This window comes from Staurois parvus, unplaced genomic scaffold (genome assembly GCF_062004578.1).
Source record: "Staurois parvus isolate SC_StPar_1 unplaced genomic scaffold, SC_StPar_1.0 ptg000015l, whole genome shotgun sequence".
Taxonomy (NCBI): Eukaryota; Metazoa; Chordata; class Amphibia; order Anura; family Ranidae; genus Staurois; species Staurois parvus.
Genome location: NW_028317811.1, coordinates 7,107,634 through 7,126,289, shown reverse-complemented (window position 1 = coordinate 7,126,289; position 18,656 = coordinate 7,107,634). Strand labels below are relative to the sequence as shown.

At 40.2% G+C, this 18,656-nt stretch overlaps 1 protein-coding gene across 3 annotated transcripts in view; it reads left to right on the top strand.

The window, feature by feature from the left end:
- Positions 1-18,656, top strand: part of ROCK1 (Rho associated coiled-coil containing protein kinase 1) — a 191,484-nt gene that overhangs the window by 57,608 nt on the left and 115,220 nt on the right. For all 3 annotated transcript variants that reach the window (XR_016312867.1, XM_089678309.1, XM_089678311.1), the window contains exon 2: positions 9,814-9,895. Coding sequence is in view for 2 of the 3 variants with exons in the window: in XM_089678309.1 (XP_089534435.1) it covers positions 9,814-9,895 (82 nt within the window). In the remaining variant the exon portion in view is untranslated. The remainder of the gene's footprint in view (positions 1-9,813; positions 9,896-18,656) is intronic.

Below are 18,656 nucleotides of genomic sequence, written 5' to 3'. Positions count from 1 at the left end.
CATTCTTCCAGAAGCGCATTTGTGAGCTCAGGCACTGATTTGGGATGAGAAGGCCTGGCTTTGCAGTCTCTTCTCTAATTTATCCCAAAGGTGTTCTATCAGGTTGAGATCAGGACTCTGCAGGCCAGTCAAGTTCCTCCACCCCAAACTTGCTCATCCATGTCTTTATGGACCTTGCTTTGTGCGCTGGTGCACTGTCATGTTGGATCAAGAAGGAGCCATCCCCAAACTGTTCCCAAAGTTGGGAGCATGAAATTGTCCAAAATGTCTTGGTATGCTGATGCCTTAAGAGTTCCCTTCACTGGAACTAAGGGGCCAATCCCAACCCCTGAAAACCCTACACCATAATCCCCCCTCCACCAACCTTTAAACTTGGCACAATGCAGTCAGGCAAGTACCATTCTCCTGGCAACCGCCAAACCCAGACACGTCCATTGGATTTCCAGACCGAGAAGTGTGATTGATCACTCCAGGGAACACGTCTCCACTGCTCTAGAGTCCAGTGGCAGCTTGTTTTGCACCACTGCATTTGACACTTTGCGTTGCACTTGATGATGTAAGGCTTGGATGCAGCTGCTGTCCCATGGAAACCCATGAAGCTCTCTATGCACTTTTGTTGTGCTAATCTGAAGGCCGCATGAAGTTTGGAGGTCTTTAGCTATTGACTCTGCAGGCAGTAGGCGACTTCTGTGCGCTTCAGCATGTGCTGACCCCGCTCTGTCATTTTACGTGGCCTATCACTTCGTGGCTGAATTGCTGTTGTTCCCAGTTGCTTCCACTTTGTTATAATACCACTAACAGTTGACCGTGGAATATTTAGCAGCAAGGAAATTTCACAGATGGACTTATTGCACAGGTGACAACCTATCACGGTACCAAGCTTGAATTCACTGAGCTCCTCAGAGCGACCCATTCTTTCACAAATGTTTGTAGAAGCAGTCTGCATGCCTAGGTGCTTGATTTTATACACCTGTGGCCATGGAGGTGATTGGAACACTTGTATCCAATGATTTGGAGGGCTGTCCCAATACTTTTGGCAGTATAGTGTATGTGTGTGTGTGCATATATGTGTATGCATATATGTGTGTGTATGTATGTATGTGTATATATGTGTGTGGGTGTGTGTGTGTGTGTGTGTGTATATATATATATATATATATATATATATATATATATATACACTGAGCTGCAGTAGTGTTTAGCGTTTTAACTGCCTGGAGTTCAGCATTAATGGTATCAAATGATTCAAACTTCAGTCATGGTCTGTTTTGTGTCTGTAGATGTTGTTACCATATTTAGACTATTCATAGATATAAGACTGACTTGCCAGTTTTGGGAAATGTATCATATGATGGAGCTTTCTATAAAGGGAAATGATCTTATCTACAGCAAAGATTCTTTATAGTCAGTTTACATATGGAGCAGTGCCAGATAAAATTTAAATGTGAACGTCAGGAACTGGACAAATTCTACTCTTGCAATGGCACCGAAACAACCCAAAACCTTTCTTTTCTCTGTGCCCATCACATACATGTTTCCCTTTGCCTCGGCTTGGTTTTACCTTTTACAGTAGGCCAAGTGGATGAAGTTGGAAGGTTTGGACAGCCAGTTCAGATTTTTCTCCAGGACCCTGGGGCCTCTAGCTGAACCATTGATGTTTTGTAAATATATGTGAGAAAAAGAAAAAAAAAGAATCTTAATCAGGTTTCTTCACAACCAGGCAAATATTTTGTCTGCTGGCTGTTTAGGATATCATTTTTTTATTTCCCATAAGTGATTTCAAAGAAAAAGAGCACAATGTTCTATGGTGTAGCACCATTCAGCACTTTGCTGCCATCAGTCACTCCAGGAATTTTGTTATCTTTGGAAGCCTGGAAACGTTTCTGGGACTGCAGAATAAAATGCAGTTCAAGTATAGTACTGTTTATTTTTATAGCTGCTTTATCCATCCAAAACCTAATTCATGGTGTTGAGATTAAAAATAATATAGGAATTTATTCTTTATTAAAATAATTTAAAAGTCAGATCTCTTTTTAATCTAGCGGACAATACATGCCAGTTTATTGCTGTATTGTGCCGATGTTGTAGGAGAACAAATTTAAAGCAGAATTCTACGGTGTCCCCTGCTGACTGGAGAGTGTTCGTTCTGAATTTACAGTGGGTGTGTTTAATCTGTGCAGATAAAAAGGGTCTTTCTCTGCAGCAGGCTTGCAAGGGAAGGTTTTTCTACTTGGGCTGTGGCTGCTATCTAAAGAGAAAACATTTTTGGGGGAGAGGAAACGATCTCCTCGGTGGTTCGGAATATTTAACAGCAGCCCAGCTACCATCCGGGGACACCTTTCCAGGGATTGGCCAGGCCCTGATAAATATTCAGGCTGGTTATCTGTATTCTCCTTCTTGCAGCTCTAGCAATTTCTTTTAGAGGGGGATGCACTCCCCAGACTCCCAGCCAGTGAAGCCCTGAACAGACCAGAGCAAACAATCACTGCTCCTCTGATTGCAGAAACTAATTTTACATAGGAGCCTAACTAGGAGCGTGCTGCATTGGACTTTGCACACCTTTTTGATGCACCTGAAATGTATTTATCTGATTTAATAAGTTCCATTTTTTTTGGGTTTTTTTTTTTGGAGAAGTTGTTGTTCTTTTCCTTCTCTGGTAACACAGAAGGAAAATATTTTGACCATATGACACACTGTACTGAGGTATGAACATCAGAAAAAAATGCGAAGATGGGCTGTATAGCATTTGTGCGTATATGTGCGCACACGTAATAATTCTAGCTTTATTTTAATCAAGGGAGTGTGGTGATTGTGTGTGTATGTATGTGTGTATAGATAGATATAGATAGAGATATATATATATATATATATATATATATATATATATATATATATATATATATATATATATATATATATTTTGCACGTAAATACACAGGTGTTCTCTTGTGTTGCTTATTGCCTACCTCTGCTGGTTTTTCTGCATTTGCAATATTCTTTCTGTAGCTATGGTTCCTACATCTATATTTGTGATATGATTACACACTATGAATCTCAGAGTTTTATGATATATGCTTTGTGTTTAACCGACTTTGTATTCTCACCTTGTGGCTATCCTGTAATCAATCTTTGAAAAATCTATCTCAAGAAAAATTGTCATTTAAAAAAAAAAAATCATATATACCGACCAGCAACTCACATTTTTGGCAGTTTTAGCGCAGGTTTACACACCTCTGTGTACATACCCATTAAAAGCAGTGGGATGCATTTCAATCCATAAAAAAAAAAAAGCCTGAATGCCTAAAGCAGTGGTCACTAAATGGTGGACCGCGGTCTGGAACAGTCCGAGGGACAGTCCTGTCCAGACCGCAGCCACGCCACTGCCAGGTGCCCTCCCTTGGGCCCAGGTCCGGACTTGCCACAGGGCACACCGGGCTTTTGCCTGGTGGGCAGGGGGCCGCCGAGCTTAAGATTACCGGCTGCACAGCGGAAGGTAAGTGGCGACAGGGCTAATACAGACCTATGTCTAAAGCAGGGCTGACAGGAGGAGCGGCAGGGACGGCTCCATATGACAAGCACAAAGTGCCGCTGACACAGGGACACCTCCTCGGCCGGCCGCTGCACTGAAGGGACAACGGCGGCCTCTCTTCTTCACCCGTCGGTACATTGTGACAGCTCTGTAATAGTGGTGGATGGGCTGTCTGTTTGCTGGACTGGGCTGTCTTTTTGCCCAGTTGGTTCTAGCAAAGAGACATCCCAATCCAGCAAAGAGCCATCCAGACTTTGCTGTGTTAGGGGCGCTGTGATGTAAAGGGGGGCAGTGATGTGAAGGGAAAAAGAGGACACTGTGGGACTTCTTTAAAGAGGGGACTGTGATGTACAGAGGACTACAGTGTGAAAGGTATGCTAAAGATCATAATGTACTTGGGGACTATGATGTGTTATATCTCTAACGAGATTCGGACCTCTGCTGGAAGGAAATTTTGCTGACTGGACCTCTGTAAATTTTAATTCATGCAGGCCTAAAACCTGACTGTGATTGTAAACTTTCTCCATTCTACTATTGAAAATAAAATAAAAAAATCAACTTTGTGCCTCTTAATTAATTCTCCAGACTTCCAATTACATTTTGATAGTTCTATTACTTCCTCTCTCTGTATAGCAAAAAAAAAAAATAAAAGTACTTCCTGTCTATATATTGATTGAAATTTTTGTGGCACTTCTCTACATCCAATCAGATGCAGTTACTCTTTTGGTTTTCAGACACACAAACAACGTGTATGGCCAGCCTTATAAAATGTAGCTATAACGAAAAGAGGTGACACTTGTAACAGAGAAATTCCCCTCACTTTCTAAGGATTTCCCCTCCTTGTTGGGACCAAAAGTGAGGGGAACTTTTTCCCAACATGACACATAGAAAAATAAAGTTATATGGGTTTTATTCCCTCAGCATTCTATCCAAAAAAAATTGGATATGCATGCACATTGAGTCCTCATGCACCTTTTGCACAACGCTACTTTTACAGGTGTTTGAGCTATTTTTTTCCCCCTCTTCCTTTAAACTCCCCCTCTGTTGACCTATGCGTTCATGCCCACATAGGCATTTAGAGGCAGAAAACAAATCACTTACGTGTTCAAAAGAGGAGTGTTTAGACAGAAAACAAAATCAGCTGAGTCGCCTAAAGACAGTTTAAACGTGTCTAAATGTATGTTAACGGTTGGTGTGTGTAGCTCATCAAATCCTAAAAAATCCACGCCACTCAAAGAAATTATATTTATTATAATATTATTATACAGGATTTATATAGTGCCAACAATTTATGCAGTCATTTGCAACATAAGGGCAGACCGTACAATTACAATACAATATTTTGATATTGTAGGAATCAGAGGGCCATGCGAGTTAGAGCTTACAATCTTGCAATTTTTAGCCCATGTTATATAAAGTAAAATAAAGTAGTTGTTGCAAGCTGCAGCTATCTCACACTAAAGTGTTATAAAATATAAATCATTTTCTTTTTGGAGACTGCCGGAGGTAAAGATAGAGCTGCTGACCTGGGACCCCCTTCCCTTAAAGGGGAACTGCTACATGACCCATATTGTGAATAAGGTCAAGTGTTCTGCGTCAAAGTTGGGGGCATTTGGGGGTTTGTGTGCATGGAAGTATATAAGGAAGACTTTCTGAAGCATGAAATATCTCACAATGTGATGAACACTTTATGGACACCTTTCACTTTATATTTTCACTTTTATTTTATTTGCATTGAGAGCACAGTTGTGTTAAATAGATACACTATTGAGCGTTTAATATTTGTTAAAAAAATCATAATTTTTTACTTAGGCACGTTAAGAGCTTGATCATTTTATCATTTCTATTAAAGTGATTCTCAAGACTTACATTTAAAAAAAAATAAAAAATAATAAAATTGTCACATATACCTGCTCTGTGCAGTGGATTTCCACAGAGCAGCCTGGATCCTCCTCTTCTCGGGTCACCCACTGGCCCTCTTGGCCCCTCCCTCCTGTCAGGTTCCCCTGCAGCAAGCAGCTTACTATGGGGTCACACAAGCATGAGCACTTCTTAGCCACTGCTCCATGTGTCAATTCACACATGGAGCCATGGCTCAGTCCCACCCTTTCTCTTCTCATTGGCTTACTGGCTGTGATTGACAGCATCTGTCTCGGCCAATGAGGAGAGGGAGTCTCGGGATAGCCGAGACTCCAGTGCACATCGCTGGATTGAGAGTGTGCTTGAAGTGCATGAACGTAGAAAAACCTTGAGCCTTTACAACCACTTTAATTTTCTGGCCAATGAAATGAATAAACTTCCAAGCACTCGATGCTCCTAAAAGTGTTTGAAAAAATGCTGATTAGGAGCGTTTTTAAAGCTGCTTTTCTCCTACCATTTAGAAAAGCCCCAATGTGCATGAAGCCTAAATAATCTTAGGAGAACAACCTGAGGTTAATTGGAGCTAAAATAGTTTCAAATTTCTGGTTGACTTCAAGTTCTGACCTTATATGTAGGAGTGTTTCTTAAAGGAGAAGTATGGCCAAAGCTTTCTTTTGCTTTACTACGTCTTTGAATTAGAGGTGAGCAGTTTGTTCTGCACTCTTGTGACCTGTTTTCAGCTGACAATAGGCTAGGTCCAGGCTGGGGAAAGATCCCGAACAGATACCTGGACCAGCAGTTGACTCAGCTGCGCTGAAAGTACATTTAGAAACTTCAGAAACATTCAGAGCAATAGGAGTAGGCTAGAAATAACTGAAATTGCATTGCAGAAGTACATGGTTTTTACAATTTGGCCATATATGCGCTTTAATTTTAGTACATGCATCTGAACTAGGATTCCAGTCCTAAAATGTTGCTAATCTAAATCCACTGTAGAAATCTGAGTTCTTTTGAAGTAGGTGCTGTCTTTGGATATAGGATACAAGTTTTTCTTGTTTTTATCAAAACAAGTGAAGTCAGAGTATTTTAACACAGCTCTCAAGAGCGACTTGGAGTCTGAGTCTAAAAGGTATAGGAATACATACAATGGGAATGATGCAATGGGAATTATTGAATGCATCATGTTTTCTTTACAATTGAGCAGACTCAGTTCTTTGAATTATACAAATAGCCAAAGAGCCATAGTCTGCAAGGCAATAGCAATAAATGAAATAGACCATCTGACTGGCATTTATATTTCTAGTCCTATTTACACTGCCTAGAATATCTATAAAAGTGCATCTATTATCAAAAGTTCAGTTGGGCAGACCGTACATTATCCAAAAAGTGTGCCAGTTCCCCCACTCACACATTTGAGGTGAATGGGCGAATCACTCCTTCTGTGCTATTGTGTTCTCGTGGAGGGGAGACTTCCCCGCTGTCTGAACACAGTGATCAGTGTTGTCGGCTATAGTTGGTGGCTCTGATCGTTTGCAAAAAAAAAAAACCTGACAGGGTGGTTGTACAGAAGTCGATTGATACACCTCTGTACAACCAGGGTGCCCATACATTGATCGAAATTCAGCCAGTTCTTGCTGAACTGGCTGATTTTCTATACATGTATGGCTGGTTTTAACTTCTAGTTGTATGATGAATTTTATTTGTATTCAGGTAAATCGAGTAAAAATTCAGCGCACCGGATTTTCATGATGGCTGGATGTTTGACCAATGCATGGCATTGGTCATGGGATCTCTTCTGATGGGAAAGATCACAGTTAAAGCTGAGACTCGGCATTGTTTGTGGCATTAGCCAAGAATGCTGTTCAACCCCTTTACGACTACCCAACACATATGTGTGGTGACAGAAGGATGGGGTTTAGTACTCACATGCCACATATGTGTTGCTGGGGAGCTGCTGTTTGTGCTCACTGCACATCCTCAGCACAAAGACAGCTCTCAGTCTGAGCTACAGATCGGTAGTTTGCAGGACCAGCTTCTTATCATGTGGTCACATTATCTCTGATCCTTCTCGCCCAAGGGGTGCCGAGGCAGGCAGGAAGGGGTTGACATTCTGCTATACCCTGTCCTAAAATAGTTTTTGTTAAAGGTAAAGCTAATAAGGAACCCCGGGAAAATATTTATTATTTTTATGTAAACTGTTTTACCTTTTTAATGGTTTGTAACTCTGTTCAGGCAGTCCTGTAATTAACAGACCTCTACCATACTGCATAGTTAGTAGGATGATGCCGCTATTTGATTTTTTTTTTCATGTGTTAATATTTCCTGTATCACCTATCTACCTTCTCAAAGGATTTATTCTTCAGTAAGCAGGGTTTAGAAGGAGAAAAGCTGCATAGCTAAGCTAGGAAATAATGATGTCATCTGCATTGCTGTGCAGTATGCCAAAGCTGAAGTCCAGGTTTCCTGTCCCTTTAAATAGTTTGTTTGGCCTAAACTGTTGATTTCCATTCAGTAGCTGTGTTCACTATATGATACTGTTGGGTTATCCTGCCATCTATATGAGCATTTGGACACTGCCAAACACAAATAATGTGTCCAGCCCCATATAACCCCTCTTATTCCCATCATGCCTCAGTTTTTTGTTTGTGTCCTGTAAGGATGGATGCTTTTTTTCTACTCCTAAGTCAAATTTATTTTGCTGGGTGCTTTTTCTTTAATCAAGATAGCTTGTTTGTTTTAGTTAAGCATACTCTACAAGCTGGTTTCTCCACTAGCTTTTGAGACTGCACCTGAACTCCACTAGACTGGATGATTGCAGGGCTAGCCTGGAATTTTAGCTCCAGGCACTGAGCTCTGCATTGTGGTGCTTTCTGAGCCTGAATGCACTGCTAGTTATCCCCAGTGTGTTTTTCAGGTCCAGAGCTGTGGCACAGTCCCAGGTGTAACCTGGTCTCTCAAGATTCTCACTTTGTGAGTAGGCTATGCATGTCAGGTATCGGAATCTGCCTAACTAGGGCCATTGGGGACCATTGAAATCCTTGCTTTTCATAGGTTTACTGTACAAGAAATAAACACTGATGAACTAAGCACTGACATCATCTACTTGTGGAAAGTCACTTTCTCTGCACTCTTTCTGGCAACTCAGAGTTGAGGAAGTACTTTCCTGCTTCTGCTGACATGTGTACTTACCTCTGGGGGTGCTGAGCTGTCAGGTCCAATGATTTGAAATCCCTGCTCTTCTCCCCCTTGGTCAGCACCTGCACAGTGACTCAGTCTGGTCTGTCCTGGAAGCGCTGCACAGAGAAGGAGGAAAAGAGTGGGGATTTCAATCCCTGGACTGGCTGCATGTGCACTGACAGCTCAGCATCCTCAGGGGTAAGTACAGTGAGGGGTGGGGGTGGGGGGGGGAGAGGGTGTACGATGTTCATTCACCTTTTTATTTTTTTCTGGAAAGGTGAACTAACATTTTAAGCTTTAATAAAGTATCGCTAAACTGTTTACTTATTGTACAAAAATAATCCATTCACATTCACTACTTAACTCTGTAATCAATTTTTCATTATATTGTTTCCTACTGTGTTTTTCTGCCTATTTGTAATGTTCTCAGCTCCTGAACCTCTCCTTTTTCTCCCTTGCTTCCATTTTTCTGTAACGAGCAGTGCACACTGGTTGAAACTGCTACACTATACGTTCCATAGTCTAGTCCATCTCAGGTACAAGCAAGAGAGCATAGCTGTGTTTCTACATACAGTGGGACCATGGAGAATGAACATGGGCACTCTCTAATAGAAAGTCAGATTATATCAGCAAAAAAAGGTGTTTGGAGGTTGGGAGCAATAGAAGGTAATTTTTTTGTCAAGAAAATATACCTGAAAAGAATATATATATATATATTTTTTTTTTTAAACCAGAGTTTAGTGTTACTGTACGTATGCAGACCAATATTTCTAACTTCATTGTCTACATATGTTCCAAGCTACTCACTCACCAAAGGATGAAAGGTGAGGACAAGCTATGATAGCCAGGCGATGAACATGTTCTATAAGAAGTCAGTCGTCATACTCCATGTTAATTAAGTTATGTGATAGGATCCCTTCAAATATCTGCCTTCTATCTTGCGTGATAAGCTCTCTGATAAGGAGGTATTTGTAGAGGCGGATCCTCACAGCATTTATCTACATAGTGAGACTGAAAAAAGCACATTGTAACCAAATTGAAAAATATTTGTTTTTCTTAGTTTTAATGGATGCATGCATGGATACAAAGTGTTGACATGGTCTTAGATGTTCTAACAACAACCCTGCATGTATGATGCGATCAGTATCAAAATTAAATTGCTTTATTTATTCCTAGTTATATTGTATCTTTCCTTGTTGTGACAGATTTTCAAAACTTCTTACCATTGTCTGTCTGTTTTATTGCAGGATGGACTGGATGCTATGGTATATGATTTAGACTTCCCAGCTATGCGGAAAAACAAGAACATTGACAACTTCCTAAATAGATGTGAGTGTTTAAACTTTGTTCTGTTTTAAGACAATGGATGTGAACTAAGCATTCTTTCTTCCATGATGAAATTTACAGTGTTTTTGATTTGTTAAATGATTGCTTTTGGCGGTTTTTATTATATATTGTTAACTTAAATTAGAAATGTTTTTTAACGTCTTACATTGTTCAATGATTTTAGCATTATATTGCATAGTTTTTTTGTTTTCAGCTAAATTTTCTCTTGAAATGTATACATCCTTAACACTTTCTTAAAACATACTTAGGGCAACTAGGGATGTATCCTGTTCCCTTGCTGTCTTAAATAGAGTAGATTTTCAGCTCTTTGATTGGCTTTTATATTTGGTTGTCAAATCAAATACGGTAAAGCTGAAATGTAGTAGCATTTTTGGGCTACAGCACCAAATACATTTGTTGCGTATAATATTGTGTATCCTATTTACTGCAGGGTGCCACATGTTGTAAAAATCCTTTTCTTTATGTTGTCTTCATAGCTGAAGTAGTAAAGTAGTATTAGATCTCTGAATGGCAGAGGGGGCAGAAGAGGGTGGGTGAGCTGTGAAACTTTTCAAATTCTGCTCAGGGCAATTTCCAGCAACTATGAAGGTGGCATGAAAGGAAGGTTTTTACTAGAAGCAGCAGCCTGCAGAACATGAGATATACAGCTCAAAAAAAAAAATAAACTTGAGTTTTATATCAGCACTGCTCCTGAATTCCTATATGAAGTAATTCTATAGCAATACAAAATAAGCCATATAAGCCCAGTATTTGCATTTACATGGATGAGCAGGCACCAGTACATATGTCTCCTGTTACATACCAGTTTTCCAGAGCCCTCTTAGCTGCCTATGCAAATCTAAACTAAAGAGCATGAATATTCTGCATGCCATGCGCAATGACTGGACCTTTTGATGGGTAGCTGGAAAGTCAGTGCTGCATTGCAGGATACAAAGTGACTTGAATAGGCTCTAATGTTCACTAAATCTGTGCTCTTATGAACTACAGGAGGATGGGGCATGCTAGGGAGGGCAGGTAATAGTAGAGGTAGGTATTGATACTTTATTTTGCTTGCTTCTCCAATAAAGTATAGATTTGTACAAGTTGTGTATTTCAGCGGTGTATATAGCTAATTGCTCGTACTCAGACTGTAATTTACCTTATAAATTGGTCACATTATATTTTAATATGAAAGCATGGACACCAAATGTTATACATACGCATGTCATTGGTGTTGTCCAAGATTTTCGGAGGAAAGGACCTGATTGACTATTGGAGAACACTAATTGCTTGAAGCTTGTACTAAGCTGATGCACGTTTGAGCGTTTTTGTTCCCTTTCACATTGTTGCACTTTTGATGCATTCCCATTGACAATGGAAGGTGCCCTTTTCCAAAACTGCACCAAAGATGCAGCATGCAGGACTTTCAAAATGTGAACAGTTAAATTTTTATTTATAGTTTTCATGGGCTTATGTTGCTTTGGAATAGCGCGGCAAAAGCTACCAGTGTGAAAAGGGTCTTAATGCCAGGCTGTTTTTTGGTTTTTTTCTTCATTGCTGTCTGAAGCACTGCCTTGTTTCAGATATTCAGATTTGAAAGTTTGACTTCACAAGATACATGCTGCGTACTTGTATTAGCCCTGGTTCACACTGATGTGATGCGGAATTCACAGCGTTTTCTGTGTGAATTCTGCACTGCATCAGAATCGCACCATGTTCATGCGAACTGCAGGTGTGTATGTTAAGTAAACAACACCCCAAAATCGGTCCACAAAACGTGGTGCAATGTGCAGAATCGGATTGCATAGGTGTGAATACCCATGCAATCCGATTCTAGTACAGACCAAAAAAAGGGTCCTGCACATTTTTGGTGCAGTGCGATTAGAGCCATACAAAATGTATGGCTCCGATCGCACTGCACACAATTTGCATGTGATTTGCACAGGAATGCAGTGCGGTTCCTGTGCGACTCACCGAACTGCATATATGTGAACCCAGGCTTAACAAGTCAAATGATCAGCTTGAAAGCAAGGAATATAACCTTTACAAATGAAATTCAGTTATGATAACCACCTTATTTATCTTTTAACAGATTGCTTTTATTGACTTTAAGAAACATTTATGCTTATCCAGTGTCTTAGCACTTTCTGAATCGCTAACCTGAAAAAAAGCTGAGTCTGGAATTCACTTTGAGTTTCACTGGCTGCTTATTTGTTCCAAGTCAGTGGGGTTTATTTACTAAAACTGAAGAGTGCAAAATCTGGTGTAGCTCTGTATAGAAACCAATCGGCTTCCAGGTTTTATTGCCAAAGCTTAAGTGAACAAGCTGAAATTAGAGACTGATTGTCTACCATGCACAGCGCACCAGATTCTGAGTGCACCAGTTTTAGTAAATCTCCCTCAGTAACTTAAAAGTTGCACATCAGGAAAGAGGTTAACAATGGTCGTTTACATTCGTATTTCTCTCAATGTGCAAACTGTGATGGGATAGAAGATATATTATACACAAACCTAAATGCAATTTGTTACAGCAATGTACTCTATCCATATGCTTAAATCTTATAAAAAACTGTCGCTTACCAGAGAAGCCTGACTTTAAAGTGACCCTGTCAGCTAGGAACAGAAATTGTATACGCGCCTCTTTGGTGAACAATGCATCCTACCTTCTCTTTATTCCAACACTGCAGCCTACATCATAGTCATTTTTCCATTCAACACTCCTGGGTGCCTGTCTCCACCACTGGTATGCCATAGTTCCATCCTCTACCCCCTACCTCACTCCAGGATTTGGCAGTGATGTAGGGGTCAGAGGATGGGACTACAGCCCGCAGCAGAGGGCACCCATCTGAAGAAAATCAAGTTGGCCTGAATGCTTCTCAGCTATTCAAGCGAATATTTGTATTTTTATCAATTAATGCAAAATTCCCTCTAATTGGCTGAGCTGGACATCATGACACAGTCCACCTGCCTATCAATCAGATTTATCTGTGTATACACATTGAATAAATATAAGGCTTCTCCTGAATGGCTGAAAAGCATTCAGGCTATCTCAGTTTTGTTCCAGAAGCAGATGGAAAGCCACACAGCACCTCAATACTGTATATAGCTGATACTACTACAGTATGATATAGAGAACACACCTGCTGAAACATTTAGTAATGGAAATCAATAGTTTGAGGCAAACTATTTAAAGTGACAGCCTGGACTTAATGTTTAATTCGATGATTGGTAATCACTAGAAGTCGCTGCCCTGTTTGAGCTGTTTTTTTTACTCTCTTCCTGGAAGAATGAAAGCATTAAAAGGGTCAATATTTACTGTAATGCTAATGTGCTCAATTGTAATCGAGATCTTAAAGAGTAGATTGAATTTACCTACAGGTAAATTAGAGACCCCTTTACATGTTCTGGTGGCAAAGGCTGATTGTGAAACTGTTCTTTTATACATCATATCTGAAATAATGGTTGTCTAAGGAGCGGTTATTAGTAAGCAGCTCAGTGACTATGTAAATATAATAAAGGCAAATAGATTTGGGATGGCCGTTTTTATATTAACGCATTAGATTCTGACACCCCAGTATTTAAATTCGATTTGGCTGTACATGGGTACAGTTTTATACACACACTAAATAACTGCATAAACTAAATCATAGGTTCTCTATATTTCTTGTGCTTTTTTGCTGAGCGGGGAAGTGTACATATCTCCATGTTTAAATACATACTACATCTGAAAAATTCTATTCAACTATCTTCAAATATACACATGCGCCTGCTTGCTTACACACACTTATTTTCTATTAAGTTCAGAAGGAGCAGCAAGAAGATTTTATACACCAACATTTTAGATATTTATACTGTACATGTTTTCATGAGCTGTAGATCACAACATAGATGTGTTTGTTAGGTCTCGTTCACACAGGCATATCTAAGAGTACTTCCGTATGAAGGGCCATTTTTGCCCGCACATCCGCATGCAGGCAGTGCCATACTTGTCTTTTGAGACACGATGGCTGTACAAACTCAGCTGCTGGTCCCAGTTTGACAGTTGGCGCAGTTGTAGGCGCTTGTCCCAGTGTGCTGTGCACATGGTAGCTGCTTCTTCCCAGAAGACGTGAATGGGAATGCCTGCATGCTGATGCACGGAACATCTGTAGATGGCCCTTCTCATGGATGTACACTTAGTTACTCCAGTGTGAAACCCTCAGGAGTTTACTGGTAATAATACATTAAGACAGCATTTTTCTTAGAGTATGTGTGGGTAAAATAACAACCAAAACTTTTAGTACATCCCTCTAATGTATGCACATTTCCACAGGTTTTGTTAAAATATCTGCCAGAACAGAAAAATACCTGTTGACCCTGACAGAATCCCAAACATGACTGCCCACCTATGCAGTTCACAAGAGGAAATCGGGACCAGAATGCATTTCTTTCAGGATAGACAAGTATTTTTTATTTTTTTTTATTCATCTATTGAGGGACACAGTAATGTAGTAATTCTTTGATGTTTGGGTTATACTGTCATCTGTAGGAGGCTTGGACACTGGAAACAAAAAAGAGTTACGCTTGTCCTCATTTACCCTTCCAACTGTCATTCCTCAGGTTCCTGCCGGTGTCTTAGGGGTTTGGATGCCTTTTCCTCAGACCACTAGGAGCTGCATTGTGACACTTTCTAGACCTTTGTGTACTGCGATATTTTTTAGTAGAGCAGTGCCCAAGTCCAGAGCCCTTGAACCCATTGTAAGGACATCCAGCCTAAAGTACATTTGGTAGTTGGAAGCTGTACCCAGACCTTTCTGGATTGAGATATTAGGGTCTCATCTGGAATGTGGCTTTTGGACGCTGGGCTCGACACTGGGACACTTTCCAGACCTTTTGTGTACTGTAAGCCAGTCCTCTCCAGGTTCAGAGCTGGGGCACAGTATCTGTGTGACCCAGTCTGAGGATTTGCATAGTATGCACGGTTGGTCCGGCAGAAGTACAGAGCTATCCCACAGTTCGTACCATTTTAAAATTCCTACCACTGTTATCTTACAGTGGTAACAATTGAGTCCAGGAGGATGGATTGCTGAAATTATTCAATACTTGGAGTTCTCCGCCCTTTGTGTACTTTCTCCCACCATTCAGCCTAGTGGAATCACCCTCCTTTTGCTCCTTTGTATACACACTGTTGATCATTTGGTCTCCGGTTCTGTTATTCTGTCTGCCTACAGTGATTTGGTCACCTCCATCCGCTTGCAACCCTCATAAGCACCAGCTGCTTAGGTATCAAAGTGAGGCAAAACCTTGTTTACTCACAAACCCAAGTGTTCCCTGCTACACTGTGCAACACATCTTTACAATGCTGCATTGAGGACAGTTCCACTTCATTGGGTGACCTCAGGCTGTGCTCCTTCATTCATTCAATTTTTCAGTATTCTCAGAAGAAAACAACATCTGCAACATTCTTGGGAACCCTATTATTATAGGGTCATCCTTATTATAGTCTTAAGCTGGCCATAGATAAATTGAATCTTTAGCTATTTCAGCAGGGACTGGCCAAGATTCGATCCATGTATAGGCAGGCTGGTTGTATTGAAGCCAGTTTATCATTTGAATTCAGTACAACCAGTCTGTCGGAATTTTTGCATGTGATTACTGCTGAACTGGCTGATATTCAATCCATCTATTGCTGAATTTATATGTCTCCACACTTTGTCCACCTCTAAGTGTGCTTGAGGCCCCTGTTACCATATCTGATAAAAATTTAGATTTTTCACAGCCTTCTTTTTAAGAGCCTATATTTCTGCAACGTTTCATATGCCTGCATTACAAGGAGTCTTTGATTCACAGATGCAGTGCATTTTACTCTGCAATTGGTGGATCAGCCTGATATTACAGGCATAGGGTCTTTTAGAGCTTTTGCTCCAAAGACCTTCCCAAAACACTCAATATGTAAAACTCTCCTTTTTTCAGGATTGAATACAACCTTTGGAATCGTGGCTTCCTCGTGATAACATGAAGGAGCTCCCCCCCCCTTTAAAGGGAAACTTACTGATAAGTGGTCTCTGCCCACTGTACATGCTCCAGTCCACCTTAAAAAACCTACCACCAAACAGGTTGATTATGTTTTTACTTTTTGAGAGTTCTACTTTAGGAATTAAAACATTCCTATGTCCATCAATGGACAACAAATAAAAGATCATTTTCCTAAGGATTTTTGAGAAACACCAGTCCTAGCCGTCTGTGTTATTGGCCTTATGTACCGCTTGCTTACAAAACAGTCATGAAAGTTGTGGCCAGGGTAATAAAGGGGTTCCTTTAACATTTTTGTTGGTGTCCGAGCACCCAAAAGACAGCAGTATAAACCAAATGTCTAAGAATTACTACATTTTTGTATTCCTCAATGGACTTCAAGTAAAAGATTTTAAAGCAAGAACAAAAAATCCTGTTGAGCTTTTAGTGCCCACGTAGAGCCTGTCCTGGAAGCACTGCACGAAGAAAAAGATGAGGAGCTGGGATTTCAAATCTCTGGACTACTGGACCAGCTGTGTGGATACTGACAGCTCTGCATATGTGAAGGTAACTACAGTGGGGGATGGGGAAGGGTGTTTCAGGAAAAAAATGAAAAGGTAAACTAACACTTTAACTTAACCTTTACCCGCCTGACCTATCGCCAGATAGCGGCCGGCAACATTCCTCAGCGTTCCATGTAGACGCCATATGGCATCCTTCCAGGCATGCGCAGCTTGCGTGCCTGCAGAGCCGTGCAGCGGCGCGGTCTGTCACCAGCCGTGTACCTTGGACAGGGCTGATGACAGATCTGAGTACCGGCCCTGTTGCCGGTACCATGTGACCTGCTGTGACCAATCACAGCAGGTCACATGACAGTTGTATACAATGGATGGCTTCATTCATGCCATCCATTGTATACTAGTGTGCCTAGCTGTGAATGGTCACAGCGATCACATGCACAAGCTGGGCCAATCACAGCCCAGCTGTGTCATGTGATTAGCCATGGCCAAATCACAGCTAAGCACAAAAAAAAAAAGCCCTGAATGAATCGATGTCATTCAGGTAAATGCTTGCTTATAGCAAAGTAATTCTTTGCTATAAGCAAATTGTGTTTAAAAAAAAAAAAAAAAAAAATACTGATCACTTCCCCAAAATAGTACAATGTTACTATGGTAACATTATACTACTTTGGTCATAGTGAAATATGAAAAATAATCTTAAAAAAAAGAAAAAAATTAAAAATAAAATTTTTTTTTCATACTGTCACCAGTCAGTGTCCCTGATCACCACCATGCCAGTTATATGATGACGCTGTACTGCACTGGTGACAGTATGTAAAAAAAAAATAGTGAAAATTATTTTTTTAATTTTTTCATTTTCTGAAAAATTCTGACAAAAATACAACTTCAAAAAACTCGCAATGCCTCTTATGAAGTACGTCGGACTGTCTACTCTGCAAAAAGGGGTCATTAGGGGGATATCTGTACTGTTCTGACATTCTTGGACCTCAAGAAATTAGATTGACCGTCAGTACTTCAGGATTGATCAATTTTCAGATCGATACCATAGTTTGTGAACTCTATAACTTTCCTACAAACTAAAAAATACATCCTAATTTGGGTTATTTTCACCAAAGACATGTAGCAGAATACATCTCGGCCTAATTTATGAAGAACAATTATTTATTTGCAAACTTTTATAACAGAAACAAAGAAAAACGTGGGGTTTTTTTTCAAAATTTTCGGTATTTGTTAATTTAGCAAAAAATAAAAACCCCAGTGGTGATTAAATACCACCAAAAGAAAGCTCTAGTTTTGTGAAGAACATGATAAAATTTTAGTTTGGGTACAATGTTGTATGACCGCGCAATTGTCATTGCAGTGTGAGAGCGCTGAAACCTGAAAAATGGCCTGGGCAGGAAGGGGGTAAAAGTGCCCGGTATGGAAATGGTTAACAATGCTGTAGTATAGGCGGCAAGTGCAAATGTTACCAGTTCTTAAGCATTGTTCTTCCAATTATGTGAGGGTGCCTAGGCACTCCTACCTATTCCTGCTAGTTTCCGGAGATCTGGAGTGGCGATATCAGCATAGTTCTCCTGGCTAGAGGCTCTGATATGAGGATGCAATGCCGTGTTTCTACCATGATAGCAGCCTTCATTTGGAACAAAGCATGTTACATCTGTAAAGGGGCAGGATGAACATGGGCAAGGCTTTTGACTAGTTTTTTCCCTTTGACTATTTTGGACATTGTTTTAGATATTTGTCATTGCCTTTTCCCTTTTGGGGGGACCTTCCATTCTGGTGACAGGTGATCACAATCCCTAGGACAAGAAAGTAAAGTAAAATCTCTGGAAATGAGGACACTAACATTGGTCAATTTTTTAACAGTTTGGAAAGTTTAGGACTTCTGTGAAAATGTGTATTGCTTATCTTCATAGTGGAGGTTTCCCTCACTCTTTTGTGTGACTGGAAGTAAAGAATATTTCCCCAGTGGGGACACATGCAACAACAACAAAATGTTTGTGATTTTGAAAAGTGACTATTTTTTTTTATCTGCAAAATCATTGTGGAAGAATCATTTTGGCATCTCTGCCGACTTCTGTTCACATGTACATTTTTTGTTGTCTGACAATAGAGCAGCAGAGGCATTTTCCAGTGCTCTGCTAAAGCTTGTGTTTCAGAAACACACTTCTGTAATTAGTCTTTACTAGTCTGAGGATCACTTCAAGTGAATATAAATGTTTGTTTTTATTTTTATTTATTTATTTATTTAT